Genomic DNA, 19629 nt, shown 5'->3' on the forward strand with positions numbered 1-19629 from the left:
AGGAATCGGAAACCTGCAGCTTCTTCCCTACAACCATCAGGCTGTTAAACCCAAAGACACAAAAAGCTGGAGTAACTCAGTGGGACAGGCAGCATTTCTGGAGCAAAAGGAATGGGTGACGTTTTGGGTCGAAACCCTTCTTCAGGCGTTTAAACACTACAACCTCCAACTACACACAACTACAAACTGCCTTGATATGACCAGAGATTTGGAGGAGGCATGTTTCTGTCTTTGCACTGTATTGTGTTTTTATATATTGAACTACTTTTTGTTGCTTACTAAGGCATCTACTGAGTACTGAGTGTGGAATGCAATCACTGCAAACAGATCACAACAGAGACAATAAAATAATGAAATAAATTGTGTTTTTAATTTTATACAACAGTCGAACAATACATTAAGTATACATACACAGAAACATGTCTAACATCCAGTTGCCAGACACATGTGCTACCTGGAATATAGCCTTGACAGAGGATAAGGTATTTACAATAATCAGCATATGTAAAATAAGGAATTGTGTCCTCCCTCCCCCCCACCCATCACTCACCCAGGCAGAACACAACAATCTTTTACCGTGCAGATGAAAGTGTTGTATTCTCCCCAGAGTTTCAGTTCTTATTGTTCTGGCTCAACATTGAGATCAGGAAGATTAATTAGGGTGGAGGACTCCCCCACAAATGTATTATCCCATTGAAATTAATACAATCAACACCCCCCCCCCCCCCCCCCCCCCAAGCGGACGGTTTAATCCAATCAAGCGATGGCCAAAGAGGCCGTCACTGAAGGACATCCATTCAAAGAACTGCAGAAGTTGGAACCTTGTGCAAAACAAGGTGCTGGAATACCTCAGCGGGCAAGGCAGCATTTGTGCAGGGAATGAATAAGTGTTGTTTTTGGCAGGGACCCTTCTTCAGAGGTTTTTTTTGAAAAGCCCGTGTCCTTCCTCAGCCGACCCAAAGCGTCATCTGTTCACTCCCTCCAGTGGGTGCCTAACAGCTGAGTGACCCCAGCACTTTGTGTTTGGCATCGTTCTCTATACATGGCTCAGCTAGAGCCAATGTTGAGAGTGGATGCTGCCCCAAGAGTGAGGAAAGTAGGCTCACTACCTGAAACATCACCTATCCATGCTCTCCACAGATGCTGCCTGACCCGCTGAGTTACTCCAGCACTCTGTGAAACGTCACCTATCCATGTTCTCGACAGATGCTGCCTGACCCACTGAGTTACTCCAGCACTCTGTGAAATGTCACCTTTCCATGTTCTCCAGAGATGCTGTCTGACCCGTTGAGTTACTCCAGCTTCTTGAGTCTATTGTAGGCTACCTGTAGTTAGGACCAGGCCTGTAGGAATTCCTTTGATCAAACAGACTGCAGGATATGGAGAAAATCTTCCGATTCAGGGGGTTAATGATACGAAATGTCAAAATTCTAAGTCAATCTACTCTTCTTTTAAAATGAAAGCATCTGCCTTGCACATCCTAATTTTACTCGTCCTGCACACAACCACGAGGATTCTTCAAATGAACAGCATTGAATAGCTAAAGAATGTTGAAAAAACTGGGGAAACATCAAACCAAAGGCAACGCTAAAACAATTCATAGTTTACCGAATTGTCAGGCATATAATAGATGGAAATATCTGAAATAAACACATTAGAAGCAAGCTAGCAAATTGTGCCAGGAAGTTTCTGGAGGAAGTTAATGCTTCCAGAGCCACTAATCTATTCCTCTCCAGTTTGCCTTGTGCACACCGTCTCGGCTAAAGCAGAACACGAGTCCATACAAACACTATCCAGCACCAAGGGTTGTTTTACAATTACGTGAAGGAACAGGACCAACTCTTCTGCACATGTCAACTGCAAATGTTACGTGAACAAGGCCCCACTTATTTTGAAAGTTTTATTGATAAAAGTCCATGGGGAGCTGCTGCTGCTCACTATTATTGAACCCCCAGTTGCAGAGTATTATCAAATTAGAAATCATCACAGGCAGCTAGTTGTGATTACAGAGGCTGTTTCTATATTGCAATCTGACATGGAAATTTAAAATGGGGGAAAAAATGACTGGTAAATGAGGACACAAGTGCATGTTTCTCCTGTTTAAGGTGCTCCACAACTGGGACTGCTGTCTCCTGTCTGACCATAACATTTACAACACAAGTGCCAAAACCAGAACCGGATTATGAAAGGCTGCACCCCAGACTGCACAGTAACTACACTCTGTAAGACTTTTAACAAAGCAGACCTCATCCTACTCTGGTAAAGCTCCACAATCGCAGAAAGCATTTGGTAGTAACTCAACCATGTTACAGTCTACCTAAGCAAAAGTCAGGTCTTTATCAGGTACAGTCAGTGTTAAAAGCTGGTAGATTATATGTAAAAGGACACAGACTGACCCACACAAAAGCTCAGATTAAATCTGGAGGACAGTGTGCAGACGTGAGGAGAAGGCACACTTTCACCTTGATGATTCCACGGTGCATGTTCAGGATATTCCTCACAAACAATACCCCATGGTGTTTTGTATTGCATTTTCAAAAGTGCTCAATTCAGAAACAGGGCAGGCAGACTTTGTAACCCCCCCCCCCCCTCTCATTTGTACAACAGATGAAATCATACTTTGGCGAGGGGGAAGAGTCACACTCCAATGACACTTAGTAATTACAATCTGGAGCACAAGGCATCATTCCATTTCACATTTATTAACAGGCTTACCGACACTGCGACTTTATTTATACTGCATTTTGGTTGAGAATATATTGAAAATTTATTGCATCGTTGTAGTTACATCTCATGCATGACCTTCTCACCAGGAGAGAGGTTAGCACCCTGCCCCACAACTAAAGATTATGCTTGGTCTTTGAACATGTGTTTTCACCTCTTGTGAAGTGGTGGCTGCAGGGCAAAAGCATCAAAGTTCAAGTGTAAGTTGTTCGAGGGTGCTGTACATTGAACTAATGCTCTAGGCATGAACTTGTCAGGTGGCACATCAGTGCCAATAAGCCCAGTAACAACTGTGTAATGAAGCACTTTTGATCGTCCATTTAAATTTTGTCTTGTTAGTTAACAATAAAATTGAGAAAATGTTGCAATTCCTTGTAAAAGAAAATCCATGCATACCGATAGTGAGGAAGATTAGTGCAAATGTAGAAGGGCTGGTGCATTCTACACACAATGAGAAATCACACACTCTAGAACAACGAGAAGTACAACTGGAAATAAGATAAGAATTTCTAAACAAAGCATGACGTGTTCTCTCTGCTCAGCAGAGTGACGTATTGGTACAATGCGTAGAATGCTCAGCATTCATTTTAAACCCATCATGCAGGTGAGAGTACCAATGTACATTTCTACTGATGCCAACACCTCTGCACTGAGTTATTGCGTATGCCACATGACTCTCCTCACTCATGTGCAGTAGAACCGTGAAGGTGCAATTCATTAAGCTATTGGTGCTACAGAGCTGTTTGTGTTGCCTTTTAAGCAGAGCAAGACAATGAAGCTGTGGGGACGATGGTACACTTACGATCAGTGCTGGCATCTTCAGGTACAAGTGCAGGTAAAATTAGGAACAAAGAACTGAAGATGCTGATTTATACCAAAGATATGCACAAAGTGTAGAGTAACTGAGTGGGTCAGGCAGCATCTCTGGAGAAAAAGGATAGGTGGCGTTTCAGGTCAGGACCTTCTTCGATTGAAGAAGCACTTTGCAGGTAAAATTAGTTTGTGTGATGATCGGATAAGGCAGGTGGGTGGAGAAAATCAGGGGAAGACAGAGATTGAGAGAGGTAGGACAGGTGTTGGAAAGTGAACAAGCTCTAACAAATAAGGTGTAACTCACCAACTTTGGTGTGCATTCTCTAACTGCAAAGAGCTTTTGTAAAAAGGGAGTGGGGGACTATCACTAAAACAGCAGACAGGCTTCAAAACAGCTACAGTTTCACTGTAGAGTCATAGACACAGTGTAGAAGCAGGCCCTTCGGCCCAACTCGCCCACACCGGCCAACAATGTCCCAGCTACCCTAGTCCCACTTGACTGTGCTTGGTCCATAACTCTCTAAAGCTGTCCTATCCATGTACTTGCCACAACTCTAAGTAGATCTACGACCACTTCTTGGAGGCAGTCTTTCTCCAAGTGAGTTTGGCCTTGTATGTGCAGCCCTCGACCAGCCCGAGGCAAACTTCACATCCAGCACCAGATACACTTCAGAGACATGAGGGCATGAACTGAACACTGGTGGCATTCTTGTGGAGATCCAACTAGGTTTACAGAGTTATAGTCAAGACACTTTGTTCAGCTGCCTTCCTGGACTGACATATATTTGTTCAGTAAAGTAATTTCCTGATACAGGCTGAAGAGAGAATCATGAATTCATAGCTGTAACAGATGTTTGCTGGTTGCTCTGAGCAGGTGGTGTCAGAGACACCTATTTGTACTTGTGCAACTGTCACAAAGTGTTAATGATTGAACTGTTGCCATTAGCAACACAAGGGTAAAAGTGGCCTGCCACTAAGTAAAATCACTGCCCCGTCTTGGGTGTGAAAAAGGGCAAGGTGTCTTCAAAACCACACCAAACCTTTGTACCAAATTATTTTCATTTTTGAACTTAGAGCTTATTTTGCCTTTCAATTGCGGTTAATAGCCAGAAATTACACTAGAACTGCAATGGACAGGATCATTTTATGGAATGCAAAAAGATAAAAACACACAAATCCAGTAATGTACGGACAGGTCGTTGCCCCACTGAGGTGAGGTTTCTTATTGCAGGTACTGGTACGTGTGTGTGAACGAGGAACTAAACATCTAGAATACACAACATTTCTAAACAATTACGGGTTGGAGCAAGCATTTCATAGTACATGTGGACCAGGTAAGCCAATCCACATATATAACAATAACAAATAAGTAAATTAAAACAAGCTATGAAAAGTGTCAAAGAAAAACAAGAATGCCCCAAGTTTCTAAGACAAATGGAAGTGCTTGGTGTGTACACCATTGAAGTAACCAGTCTGTGGCTACCATCAAGTGCATGTGCTGCCCTGCATTAACTCACTGAATGAGAGCACTACAGACTGCTCTAACAGGCTGCTGTTGCCTCTCCAGCATGCTGGCAGGGATGGAAACAGGTCAAGGCTGATGGTATTTGAAAGAAATGTCAGCACAAGGCTGATGATTCAAGACTGCTTATCAGAAACTTTAAAAAAGCAAGCAGGGACTCTGCAGTTTACCACAGATGTTTTGGGAAACACATATAATGTGCCAATGCCCAGGCAAATGGGTTCCAATTCCAGCCATCCAATCCTCTGCTGTTTATACTCCACACCCTTAAAACTATTTTACGATATGGAAAGACAAGTGACACCAGCAAAATTCAAGATGAGCTACTTAGACCATGGCTACCCACAACAATACTGGAGGAACAAAACAGACCTCAAACTGTCACACTCATCAGATGGCACAAAGCAAAGCATTGTGTCTGAGAATCAACTTCAAATTTAAATGTACAAGATTTATAGTGACCATAGAATTTAACTGTAGCATTATTTTCAAGACTCATGTTTTGGACTTGAATCTATTTTAGAACACTGGTGACCCATGAAAAGTTCTAATGCAAAATGCTGTAGGTGCTGGGAATATTCCAGGGTTCATGGCAGAATGAGCCGAGAGCAAGGAGACGTTTATCTCTCTCAGCCATCGTTTGCGTCACCAAGATGCCACCGTACCTGCTTCATATTCCCAGCAACACCAGCATTTTGCATTTGCGTGAGAATGCTCAGCGATTTTAAAAACAAATTACCTGAAAAGTAAAATCAAAATTGACGGCTAAATATTTAAAAACAAATCTTCAGGCAGGGTTTTCATTTCAGTTCCACTTTTTAGAATAATCTCCAGGTGCTAGCTGAAGCAGATGAGATGACATGGAGTGCATCTAGTACCAAATGATTGGGCATTATGGTGCCAGGAGGTGGAATATCTAATGAAACCAAGCAAATTGACGTTTACCCGTTACGAATATATAACTATTAAGACACATACAAGTGGACGCATGTTTGCTCTAAGGAGTTGTGTTCAATTTGTGAAAAACACAAAGGAAGCTCTCAGATCACAAACTTGAAAATGCGATTGTACATAAGCGACAGACTGTATTATTACTCAGTGCCCTTGGGCAAATATGTTTGCAGGCGAACATGCAGTTGCCCGTGAGCGCCTATTAAATTGTTCTCTTCTGATCCAAGGATTGTAAGTGAGGCAAAATATAGTGCTGGTGGAGAGGGAGATGCGAGAGTTTGAGGGGTGTAAACAGGTGAGCAGGAACAAACACATAAAACAACAATGTGCCTTCAGAGTAAAATGCACTCCTATCCCTCTCCAAACCTCCCTTAATTTCTTAAAGTGATCGGTAGGTTCTTCAGGGTAAATCTGAAGTACCAGGAGGCAATAAGCATGATGAATAAGAGAGAAAAAGACATGTTGTGCTACAGAACACTAAGTCCAACCACAGAGTAGTAATTCATCGTATGAAAGTACTATCCGACGGGACTGGATTCCTTTATAGGCTGGCAAGAGTTTTGTGAGGGTTTGGGAGCAATTTCATTCGCTTGATGCCTGTGCTGAAGTATCCCTCATCACTGCCGCTGCTCCTCACGCTGATCTGCTCGTCAGAGTCACTCACACCACTATTGTTCCAATCCAGCTCCCTCGTCAAACACTCAGTGCTTTCAACATCCACATCGATTTCTTCTGCAGGAAAAAACAAAAGATCACCAGAAGTAGTGAGACGCTTTGCATTTTGTTAATCATTTTAGATTCCCTTTCCGTTTATTTAACTGCAAGTTTATATTGTTGAAATAAACCTGTGTTTTTTTAACTTTGTACAACACCACTACTTATTTTTACAAAGTCTTTTAATTTACAGGAAATTTATGGTTTAACATGGCAATGATCATCTAATGTATGCAGTGAAATTATCTGGCAACACCCCCAGAAGTAGTCCCATCTCCCAACCCTGGCCAATTTCACAGCATCATGACCGTCATTCACCACAACCAAGTGGTATGTTTCTTTGGAACATTACCAAAATTCCCCAGATTCAGGAAATATTTAATTAGATTAGAAAATAACAATGCAACTCCTTTTTAAAAAAAAAGGGAGACCAAAAGTAGGAAACTACAGCCCAATTAGCTCAACCCAAAACCACAAATGGGCACATAGAAACATAGAAAATAGGTGCTGGAGTAGGCCATTCGGCCCTTCGAGCCTGCACCGCCATTCAATACGATCATGGCTGATCATCCAGCTCAGTAACCTGTACCTGCCTTCTCTCCATACCCCGATCCCTTTAGCCACAAGGGCCACATCTAACTTCCTCTTAAATATAGCCAATGAACTGGCCTCAACTACCTTCTGTGGCAGAGAATTCCACAGACTCACCACTCTCTGTGTGAAGAAATGTTTTCTCATCTCGGTCTTAAAAGACTTCCCCCTTATCCTTAAGCTGTGACCCCTGGTTCTGGACTCCCCCAACATCGGGAACAATCTTCCCGCATCTAGCCTCTCCAACCCCTTAAGAATTTTATATGTTTCTATAAGATCCCCCCTCAGTCTTCTAAATTCCAGCGAGTACAAGCCTAGTCTATCCAGTCTTTCTTCATATGAAAGTCCCACCATCCCATGGATCAATCTGGTGAATCTTCTCTGTACTCCCTCTAAGGCAAGAACGTCTTTCCTCAGATTAGGAGACCAAAACTGCACACAATACTCCAGGTGCGGTCTCACCAATGCCCTGTACAACTGCAGTAGAACCTCCCTGCACAAGGCCATGTGACTCTAGAAGACTGTTCTGCTTTTCAATATGATCAGAACTGACCATCCAGATACAGTATCCCAGATTGCATTCCACACACCCTTACCGGCTACTGGTGGTCCGGTACCTCCTTTAATCCAGACAAAATTACTAGAGCGCACTTGAAATCCCTCCCCAGAAGCTGTGAGATGTGTAAGGGCAGTAGCTCAGGCTAAGCCGGGACAGTGGATAAACTGGGAAAGTGTAGAAAAGAGCAGGTTTAGCTGGAGGAACCCGTGGTGCATGGAGGCAGGTCATGTAAGTTTCCTTATAAGGGCTATTTATGATGTGCTGTCATCACCACAGAACCTCAATGGGTGGGTGTGGGTGGGGGCCTTGTGATTAGAGGCGGCAACGTTGAGGCATATTTTGTCAGGATGTGGAACTAGTCTTTCTCAGGGTCGGTATACTTAGCGGCATAACCAGGTATTGCAGCAATTGAGAGGAGGAGAGCACAAGTGAATTCAGTAGGCATAGGACTGGGAGTGTAGCGAATCATTTTGTCCATGTGAGAGAGAAAGGTAGAGGGGGGAAGTTTGCAGAGAGGCAAGAGTCAGGCCAGTTACGGGGAGCCAATGATTGGGAGATGAAGGTGATTTGGGAGGACAGCTTGTGGTTCTGCAGGAAATAATTAGTACTAATTTGATATTGTGTTATGGTCAGTTAGTCAGCAGATAGTGTATTTTATAGAACTGATGGTGCCTTGGGAGAACTTAGTGGATGAGGTGTATGAAAGGAAATAGCTTCGATATGTAGAGTTGGCAGCAGAAGTTGAGCAGTGAGGATGAAGAGCAAGAATATGTCCGGAAGAGGTGGTTTGTAGAGGTTTCATAGCGAGATCGACCACATCGCTATTTGGAAAGCTAGGAATTTGTGGACAGAGTTTGCGTCAGGTCGTAAAGCAGATGTCAGACGCAGCAGAGCAAAGCAGTAGGTGGATTTGGTGGAGAAAAAATAGTGTCAGTTGGGGGCAGAAAGGAAATGCATAACATGCAGTATGTCTATTTCTTTGTCAGTGTATCCTGTGCAAGTGTATCCTAGTTTTATGCAAGGTTGATATTTGTGGCGTTACAAGTTTAATGATGGGTTAGGATAAGTGGCAGACAGGATGCGAGTGTTTAGCATTTGTTTGAATTAATTTGAGTGAATTAATCGTCTGTAGTTTCCTTTGTTTAGTACGTACTGGTAACATAGTTGGTGAGAGCAGGTATTAAGGGTCTCAACCCGAAATGTCACCTGTTCCTTCTCTCCAGAGATGCTGCCTGTCCCGCTGAGTTACTCCAGCTTTTTGTGTCTATCTTAGGTATTGAGGGGGGTTGTTCGGAGACGCCAGAACTAATTGTTGAGTCTTCCCAAGGCGTCGTGAACCTAACTCAACGAAACATCAATGAAGGGAAGTACCTACTTGATAACCCCAATGATATACTTGCATCTACACGATTAGTTTCTTTTAATGTGCTTGTTAACATGTAGGCCGCTGATTATTGCATATGGAGTTAGTTATGATATACTTGCATCTGCACGATGTTTTTTTAATGTGCTAGTTAACATGTAGGTCGCTGATTATTGCATACGGAGTTAGTTATTGTCCTTAGCATCAGTTTGAATAATCAGCTTAGATAGTACTTTAGCTTTGGGCTTGGTTTTCTTGGTTGAGTGCTTATCCTGGTGTTATAGCATGTACTTTATGTTTTAATTGTAATTTAGATAAGAACTAGTGAGCCCCTAAACAACACTGAGAAAAGTGCTGAGGACTCAAGTGCTCAAATCCGGAGATGAAGATCTAACTTTCAGGCTGCGATTGTCTCTATTGAAACGGTGACAGAGGCCAAAGACATAAGCTACTGTTCAAGTAGGATAAGGAATTAAAGAGCAACAACTGAAAGCTCAGGGTCCCTAGTATGCAGGATGGAATTACTGTACAGGTGATTGTTGGTCGTGCGCACGCGGTGGGTTGAAGGGCCTGTTCCCACACTGTATCTCTAAACTAAACTAAACTAAACTCTCTACCAACAAACTCATTGGAAGAAGCACATGAGAGATGATCTTGCAGTGAATGTTTGTTCTGGCTCTAGATATTACCTTGATCAGAGTCTGATCTCTCGGAAGAAACCGTTGATCCTATGCTATCCATTCGCGTCCTCTCGATGTGAAGTAGTTCCAGCTGCCGTTTCAGGTGGCGCTGCTCTCGCTGCAGCTGGTCTATCTGATGAAGCGCCCTCCTGTCACCTTCTTCAAGTGTCTGGAAGGAAACACAAATAACTGAAGAGCAAAAGAAAAAACCCGCACGTCCTGGGAATCAGAAATAAAAAGCCAAATACTCGAAATAGCCAAGACCAAGTGAACCAAGCGATTGCTGGTGGTGCAAGCTGAGTGAGGATAGTGAAGCCTTGGTACGTGATCTGTTTGGAAACAAAAATATTTCTTACATTCATTCACATTGACCAGTAGGTCAAGTGCCTGTTAAAAGAACATGAAATGAAGACATGCTCAAATAAACATCCCAAGTTCAAATGTTACGAGGATCCACTCCAGTCAGCTGGTGGTACCAAATCACCTTGAGGTGCACTTCCATCCCCTTGCTGGTGGAATACTGGATCTCTGTTCCATCTATGTATCTTCACAAATCAAAATTTGAATGATGGTGGCAAGGCAGAGGCTTTGAGATATCTCTCGTCAATATTCACTGCAAACATGTACTGAAAAAGTGGCATGATATTTCCACAATTCAAGAAGAGCTCGAGGAAGTATACCATGCAATTAATGCACTTGGAAACAATTTTGACTGTTGTCCGAGGATAAAGGATATGTAATAGTCCAAGAAACATAGACTTTAGTTGCTAAAAACATATCTGATTGCAATGAAGCTTTACGAGATGTTACATTTAACACCTGAAAGACCAGTGGTGAATTAGCCAAGTTTTTCTGCAGAGCTAATGAGGGTGCAGAGTTTCTGCCTGCAGCTTACCTTGATATGTAACTTGGCCTTCGTAAGTAAACTGAGCGTGGTATGCCTTGTACTCTCTGCTCCCACTGGTACCAATTCTTTCAAGCGTTCCAAGCAAAGTCGCAGATGGGCTCGCCTGGTTAAACAAAAATGACACTCATTTAAATTTACAACCGATAGGAAAAGAAAACTCCAAAATGCTGCACCTTTTAGATCACTGATCAGGTAAAACTGCAACTCCACTTCACTTTAAAACTTTCCTTCTTTAATAAATTGAATTTCATAAACTGGCTGATCATATTTCAATTTTTTAAAAAAAGTTTTATTATCACGTGTACTGAAGTAAGAGTGCAAGGCTTTGTTTTACATCCTATCCAAAAAGATCAGATATACTACACATAAATACAATCAACTCAAACTAAAGTACAATAGATAGAGCAGCAGGGAAGATACAGAGCGCAGAATATCGTTCTCAGCGTCAGTGTATCAGCTCCAGAGACAAAGTCCAACGTCCTCAATGGGGTAGAGAGAATTGCACAGTACCCTCGGTTTTGGCAGTGCCAATCTTGAGGTGCTTTGGTGTTACGAGGAAGGGAACAAGTGGATATAAAACAGGAAGTTCCTTCATCAACTGGAGAACGTCAGTATGTGAAATTGGCAAACATAACCCAAAGGGTAGAGATGCCATCTAGTCAACACTTCCCAAATGACACCCATTGGCAAAGGGCTGCACAATATAACCTTGATCAGAGTCTGATCACAAGGATTTAAGGGTTGAAAACTGTGGGTTATTCCAAACTCAATGTGTCAAAATTGAGCAATTGTGACCTGTTTGCTCAGGAGGAACATTCTGAATGAAATAATAAATCATGCAGACTCTGTAGAAACAAGTGGGGACAATGGAGGATTACATCAGCACTGCAGTGACAGGTTGTTTCTCAGGTTGAAAGGGCCTACTGCTGCTCCTAACCCATACATGGACCTGCCCAAATGGGCATCGACCAAAAGCAGGAAGGAACTGCAGCAGAGCTAGACCTTGAAGGGCTGCTGAATTGGCTGCAAATATAGAACATAGAACAGTGCAGCACAGGAACAGGCCCTTTGGCCCACAATGTTTGTGCTGAAGATGATGCCGAGTTGAACTGATCTCATCTGCCTGCACATGATCATTCCCTGCATTTCCATGTGCAAATAAAAGCAGCCTTGCTGATTCTTCATGTTCATCACGCTTTATGCCTCAGAATCTGCATACAATGTGTGAATTTACAAGTTGCAGGAACAAGGCCAGGATAACACGGCACATTATGTCACACAACCCCGTGGACCACATGGCACGTGCTCATTTTACTCCAGGCTCACGGAACTCAAGCTAACAGTTAATTTGTGGAAATACCAGGCGTGCAGCTGCTGCAATTGAAATGCTGTCATTTGTTGACAAGTCAAAAAACAGGAACTGATCAAGCTGGATAGAATCACTTTGTTCCAAAACCCATTGCTAGGCTCCTGAAGCCTAATGATAAATGAAGCCATATAAAATGATATCTTGAATTTACACTACCATTTCAATATTGTTATCTTTAAAGTAATAGAATATTTTTTCTGAACACTAGATTCTGATCGAATCAAAAACATGGCAACTGCTGGACAGTAAAGGATGTGTAAACAATATCGTGCAAATGACAATTTCTCAATGCCTTTTTAAGTATTAGGCTCAACATCATACCAACCACCAACAGGGCTGGTCATTTTGGTTGTGAAATCTGCCCGTGCACAAAAACGGTTCAGGCTCTTCAACAAGAGGGCCAGTCAACTCAAGCCAATCTTCTGTCTGAAGAAGCATCCCAACCCTAAATGTTGACTGTCCATTCCCACCACCCAAGCTTCCTGACCGGCGAGATCAACCAGCACTGTATTTCGCTCATGATTCCAGCATCTGCAGTTTCTTGAGTCTCCAAACCCAGTCTTAAGGTTTTTCCTACAATAACCATTTTTAGCAGCTAATGGCAACACAAAGGTCCTGCCTCCACAAAGCAGGCAGGTCAGCTCCAGCTGGAAGGGCCAGCACTTCATCTCCCTCACCAACTGCTTCCCACATCCCAAGTAATTCAATTAGTGGAATAATTCAGCCCATTGCATGTGCACTGGATCTTTGGTAGTTAACAAATTCCTCCACATTTCTTACTGTTAGGTATTCAGGCTTGTTTTTGAATATTATAGAATCTGCTCAAATCACCCTAATGCAGAACATTCTAGATAGCAAGCATTCATCATTATTCAGATTAGCCTGTAGTCATACCCACCAAGGTTCATTGAAATTCCTTCTTCCCATGAAGTTCAGGAAAAACAGTATACATACAGTAATGAGAACTTCGATTAGTGCAAAACAACAGAGTGGTGCAAAGGAGTGCAGAAAAACTAACAATAATGGAATGAGGTAGAGCACAATAATGGAATGTGGAAGGGGGCACGAGAGAGGTGCTTGCTTCAAGAGTCTAATAGCATTCTTAAGTCTGAACATTCAGGCTTTCAAGTTCCTGTATTTTCCCCCAGAAGGTAGAAGAGAGCAAAGTGAACGGCCAGGGTGAAGGCGCCCTTAATGGTCCACCCAGCCATCCTGATGCGATGCACAGTGAAGATAGACTGGATGGAAGGAAGTGACAAGCTTCTGATGTACTGGACTGTGTTCACACTGATGGCTCAGACAGTCCTTAACATTAATATTCCTACCCGTTTTCTCTGGTTCTTTTGCAAATAGCCTTTAGCGAGATGAGTACATTCAAGATACGGGCGAGGCCAGGCATATTCACTGAAATGGGGGGGGGGGGGGGGGGGGGAAGGGGTGAAAAACGGATTCAGTCATGACTTGGTCTCATTTGCAAAGATTTACTGATCAAAGATGAAGAGCTGGCCACCTCAAGGTTATGACTGCAACAAGGATGGGGAATTCCCGTGAGCTCAAGGGGGAAAACAAAACAAAACTGTTAGGTCATTCATTCCTATTGACAGTATGCGAACATCACAACAATCAACAACAATCAACTGCACATGCAATACAGTGTAGGAAGGAACTGCAGGTGCTGGTTTACACCAAAGACAGACACAAAATGCTGGAGGAACTCAGCAGGACAGGCAGCATCTCTGGAGAGAAGGAATGGGTGACATTTTGGGTCGAGACCCTTCTTCAGTAATGTGCCTTCCATGAAACGATGCAGAAATACATAAGTACAGCAATACAACACTGCAGCCCCTGTGAAAAGCAGCTTTAATTATACTCTGCTGCGACAGGTTGGATGTTGCTTTGGCCAGTCAGTGTAGAGAGAGAGCAAGGTTGAATCACGCAACTCCAACCAGTATGCAACCCAGAGTTGCAGCTGCTCACACAGCCGTTTCCCAACTGAACACCCCAAATAACAGATCACCTGAAACTAATTGAATTTAGAATCCATTTACGAGCCTGCATATTCCAGCACAGCTCAGCATGTCAGCAGCTCTGATCTTGGAACCTTTCAAAAAATCCTCCTAAATTTGGAGTATTTGATACTCTCTCCCCAAGATAGCCGTGTAGGCTAATTACATTTAAATGACGAGAAATCCAACAGGATATGGGATAGTGCTGGGAAAGATATTGCAGTGGAAGATCAGCCATGATCTTGACTTGCAGATAGACTTAAAGGCCTGCAAGGCCTACTCCTACTTCTTATGCTCTGATGGTGAGAACAATTCCAAAGCATTAGAATTAGAACCACTCTCAGAACAAGAAAACGCATATACACTCATACAAAGAGGGGGGAAATTGTATTGCACTAGCAATTAAAAATGTCCTTATTGTGAAAAGGAACAGTGGCGTAGCTGGTAGAGTCACTGCCGCACAGCTCCAAAGACATGGGCTCAATCACGACCTCGGTGTTGTCGGTGTGTAGTTTGTATGTTCTTCCTGTGACCGTGTGGGTTTCCTCCCACATCCCAAAGACACGTGGGCTGGTAGGCCTCTGTAAAATCGCCCTTAATGTGTAGGGAATGGATGAAAAAGTGGGATAACACAGAACAAGTGTAAACAGGTAATCGATGCTCAGGGTGTACCCACGCTGTAACTCAAAAACAAAGTAAAAAAATTGTACAAAAGTAATTTCAGACAGGCAGGCTCCTCAATTGGACTAAAAGAAAACTTGGCTGTGTGATGTATCAAATTCCTCAGTTATAAATATTCTTAAGATCCTGTTCTGCAACATTCTATCTGATGCTGGCATGAAGCAAAACATTATTAGAGGGTGTGTTCAGCAACTAGAAATGTCTACAATATCACAAGGAAAGTGACGTAAACAATTCCCGTGGCCTTCTGCAGTTTTAAAAGATATGCAATAAAATTTCTTAAATCTGCCATAACTTGAATATGTAGGAAGGAACTGCAGATGCTGGTTTACACTAAAGATAGACACAAAATGTTGGAGTAACTCAGCGGGACAGGCAGCATCTCTGGAGAAAAGGAATAGGTGACGTTTCGGGTCGAGACATTTTACCATGTGTTCTAATTTTGTTTTCATTCAACATATTTCTTGCTGTCGTTATAGCTGATCCATTTTAGATAGCCACATGTTATGTAAACTAGACACGGTTAAAAAATAAATTCAGAGAATAAAATATGATTTACAGATGCAATTGATAAAAGATAGTCTTAGCTAGTTGCAGATCAAGCAAGGAACTGTGTGTGTGTTAGATCTGTGAACATGGGGTAGCATATCAGTAATCTCACAGAAAAGGGTCTTCCGGGAAGAGTGATCATAATACGATACTATAGAACTTTATTTATCCCAGGAGGGAGATTGATCTTATAAAGTATTTTGAGAGCAAAAGTAAACAGTTTTAAACAGTCTCAAATGAAGAAATCAGGTAAAAATGTTAAAATCAATTGGGAAATTAGTGTAAAAATGGGCGGACAATGATAGACATTTTAGAATTGTGAAATATTCTATATGATCAGATATACTATTGTGAAATAAAGACCACAGGAAATGTCATCCGTCCAAGACTTACAAAAGTTGCTAAGGATGGTATTACATCAAAATAAAGACTTAATTGAGATGCAAGAATAATATCTTGACTGAGAACCAGAAATATTTCAGAAAACAGGAAAGGTTGACTTAAAAAAAAGATAGAGAGAATACAGGGTGGGAGTAAACCAGCACTTAGATTCACATCTTTTCAGAAAAAATATTCTTGTGTTTAATGCCCAAGGCAGAGTTATAAAAATAAATGACAAACATGTTCAACTAATTTTATATAGAACACAAAAATCTGAAATTGCTAGAAACACTCAATTTTGTTGGAATCCATGAAGGGAGAAAAATGATTAACAAGGATAAACATTAATGGTCTCTCTGCCCAAAGATGCTACCTAATCTGTTAAGTATTTCCCAGTATAATGTTTTTATTTAATATGTACACCAAAACATTTAATCAAGGAGAAAGAGGGCAAGTGACCTGAAAACCACAAGTATAACAGGGGATAAAGTACTAGTCAAGCTATTGATAAATATCTGGCCTGATAGAATGTAACTAGGTTCTAAAATAGGTAGTGCTAATAGAAATTTTCTAAAATTTCTTTTAAGATTGTGCAAAGATAACAATAAACTGGACAGCAAAGCTACCACTTTACAAGCCACATAGGACAAAAACTTAGGGTTTTTAAATAAACGATGATGTAGTTAGCAGGGCAGATAAAAGGACGTTTTGCAGTGTATTTATTTGGTTTTCAAACAAAAACATTGGGTCCTCTCTTCACCAACCTTACAATCAGTCTGAAGATGGGTCCCGGCCCAAAATATAATCTATCCATGCTCTCCAGAGATGCTGCCCGACCTGCTAATTTTACTCCAACATTTTGTGTAAACCAGCATTTGCAGTTCCTTGTTTTTTCACCAGCACAGAATTGTCACAAGGTTTGCAGCAATTCCGAACCACCTTTAAAGGGCTGTTAATGCTACTTGTTCCTGCAATGCTGATAGCCCATAGTGAAATAATTTAAAAAATAGTTACAACAGAAAATAAAAATGCTTCCACAACAATGCTCTAGATCCTGATTGTTTTCTAGCAAACATAACTCTGACCCAATGGATGCACGAGACAACATTCTCCTGTCCACAAAATCCGAATAGCTCAATGTTCCAAAGTGGGAGAAATATCATAGGATCAGTCCTCCAGGTAACTCGAGTTACATCCATGTCATACATCTGCTCGTAAAAAACAAAAGATCTCCGGCTGAATTTATGAACGATTCCAATAATGTCCGATTGTGTTTAGCAATACCTGGCTCTAACATTTACAACTAAATGGAGCAGCTGTGTTTATTCAAGACATGTGGAAGATTTTCATATTCATTACAAATGTTCTTTTGGATTCTAATTTCAAGCTGCACCGCCCATTTGCTTGGTTAATCTGCAGATATTTAAAGCCTTGAATGAGCCTGTGACCCACAGGTGTCCGTTTTCACCTTCCCGCTACAATACACACAAGGCTCAAATGTTTCTCCATAAAAAAACTTTTTGTAGCCAAGCACAGAATTAGAATGTCTTTGAAAACAGTGGGAACAAATAGCATTGGCAGCACCACCCAAATATTAGCATCCATTCAAGCACAATTAGATTTGTGCACAGGCCAAATACCATTATATATCATAAAATAATAAAACATTTATTACTGCTCTTTAAAAATAATAAAAAATCTAAACAGATAAGATGGGATCATGGAAAACAAGTAACATGTGTGCATACATTTGAGGTGGCTCCAGCGAACACACAAAGGGAAATTTGTCAGGGCAGCAGACACTGGACTTTGCTAACTCCAGATGAAAGCTTTCAGTATTCAAGTTGAATTTAGCTGGCAGATAGCACTCCCCTGGGCTTAAAGACTGTATGCCTCGCTGTCACCTTCCTCTCAGCTAACAATGATCCATTCTACATTTCCTTTAGCATCATCTGCTTTGATCTGTCATTTTCACACCTTACCTTTCCACATATCTCTAGTTTCCCTCTCCCCTGACTCTCAGGCTGAAGAAGGGTCTCGACTCGAAACGTCACCCATTCCTTCTCTCCAGAGATGCTGCCTGTCCCGCTGAGTTACTCCAACTTTTTGTGTCTATCTTTGGCCAGGATGGTTGGCTTTTCACTACAGAAACTAATTTAGAACAAAATATCCACATTCCACATTGTTTTGAATTAAAAAGCTCTAATACATTTTATCTGAAACATTAACTATATTATCTCTGTTGAAATTCAACAATATACAAAAATAGAATCAACTTCTGTAGCTGAAGCTCCTAGAAAGATCTGGCATGAACTTTAAAACCCATTCCATATGATCTCAAAAGGAGTACATATCAGTCATTAAAAGGCATGCAAGATAACATGCATCTGTTGCAATGTATTGCACAAGGAGCATTTGTTCTCCATGCAACAGGTTCACTAAAAGGCAAAATACCGAGCACACAAATTATATTCTATATTTGTGGAAGATAAAAGACAATATAACTAGCACTTATGGGTAATAGCGTTGCAGTTGAGACACACAATTTGGGACTTTTTCTTCTCTTGTGGTCTCTCAGGTGGATAGAGGCTTGCTTCCACTTCAATACTTTGGCATCTGGAGATGATTATGACTCTTACCATATACGGGACAAGAGGTGCTTGACAGGCTGGCAAATGAGTGGTGTGGGAAGACTGTTTGCTTTCTGTCGTTTTTTGCTAGGCCTGCCTTGGAAATTCAAGATCCTTGGTGGTGGAGCACAAGGTGGAGATGTTGTTCCAAACGTCTAGTGTCAGGCACGTTCACAATACAACCTGCCTTTCATGACCATCTAAGGATGATTAGAGTCTCAATGCTGACATCATTAGATGGGAGAAGCCACTAATACTGACTCACTTCTTTTGCAAGTAAATTGGTGGATTCTACAACAACATTGACGGCATTTGTCAAATGCTTTGATGTGCTTGATATAGACACTCCAAGTTTTGCTGTGGATTATCTTACAAGAGAAGCACTCATTCAACTCGTCCTTCCTGGCAGTTTCTCTGATTTCACAATGCAGGCTTTGTGTCTTAACTGAAGGGACAATTAGCCGCCATGTATGCACCATTTCACCTCAAAAACATCGCCCGTCTCCATCCATCCCTCTCCTCCACAGCTGTTGAAACCCTCATCCACGCCTTCATCACCTCCCGTCTGGACTACTGTAACAACCTCCTCTATGGTTCACCCTCAAAAATCATCAACAAACTCCAACACATCCAGAACTCCGCTGCCCGTCTACTCACCAACTCCCCGATCCGTGACCATATCACCCCCGTCCTTTACATGCTCCACTGGCTCCCCATTCCCCAGAGAATCCAGTACAAAATCCTCCTCATGACCTACAAAGCCCTCCATAACCTGGCCCCATCCTACCTGACTGACCTCCTCCACAAACACACTCCAACCCGTAACCTCCGCTCTGCTGCTGCAAACCTCCTGTCCCCCCCCATCCGGACCAAACTCAGATCCTGGGGGGACAGGGCTTTCTCCATCGCTGCTCCCACACTCTGGAACTCACTACCCCAAACCGTCAGAGACTCCGCCTCACTCACCACATTCAAAACATCACTGAAGTCTCACCTGTTCAGCACTGCCTTCAATCACTGACTGTTACCTCACCTTCTTTTTCCTTTTCTCTTCGTTTACTTATTTATCTATTTATTTTCTTTTATATTTTAGTAAACCTTGTAAAGCGTCTTTGAGTGTTTAGAAAAGCGCTATATAAATGTAATGCATTATTATTATTATTATTATTAAGTAACCACCAAGTGTCCT

The 19629-nt window shown here is 41.9% G+C and overlaps 1 protein-coding gene across 1 annotated transcript in view; it reads right to left on the reverse strand.

The window, feature by feature from the left end:
• Positions 1-735: 735 nt before the first annotated feature.
• The window catches only part of mxd1 (MAX dimerization protein 1), a 34712-nt gene continuing 15818 nt past the window's right edge, over positions 736-19629 (reverse strand). Inside the window, exons 4-6 of the mRNA XM_078428921.1 lie at positions 10813-10927; positions 9927-10086; positions 736-6742 (exon numbers count right to left, since the gene is read on the reverse strand). Coding sequence (XP_078285047.1) covers positions 6552-6742; positions 9927-10086; positions 10813-10927 — 466 coding nt within the window. The 3' untranslated portion in view covers positions 736-6551. The remainder of the gene's footprint in view (positions 6743-9926; positions 10087-10812; positions 10928-19629) is intronic.

The sequence above is a fragment of the Rhinoraja longicauda genome, chromosome 36 (genome assembly GCF_053455715.1).
Source record: "Rhinoraja longicauda isolate Sanriku21f chromosome 36, sRhiLon1.1, whole genome shotgun sequence".
Classification (NCBI taxonomy): Eukaryota; Metazoa; Chordata; class Chondrichthyes; order Rajiformes; family Arhynchobatidae; genus Rhinoraja; species Rhinoraja longicauda.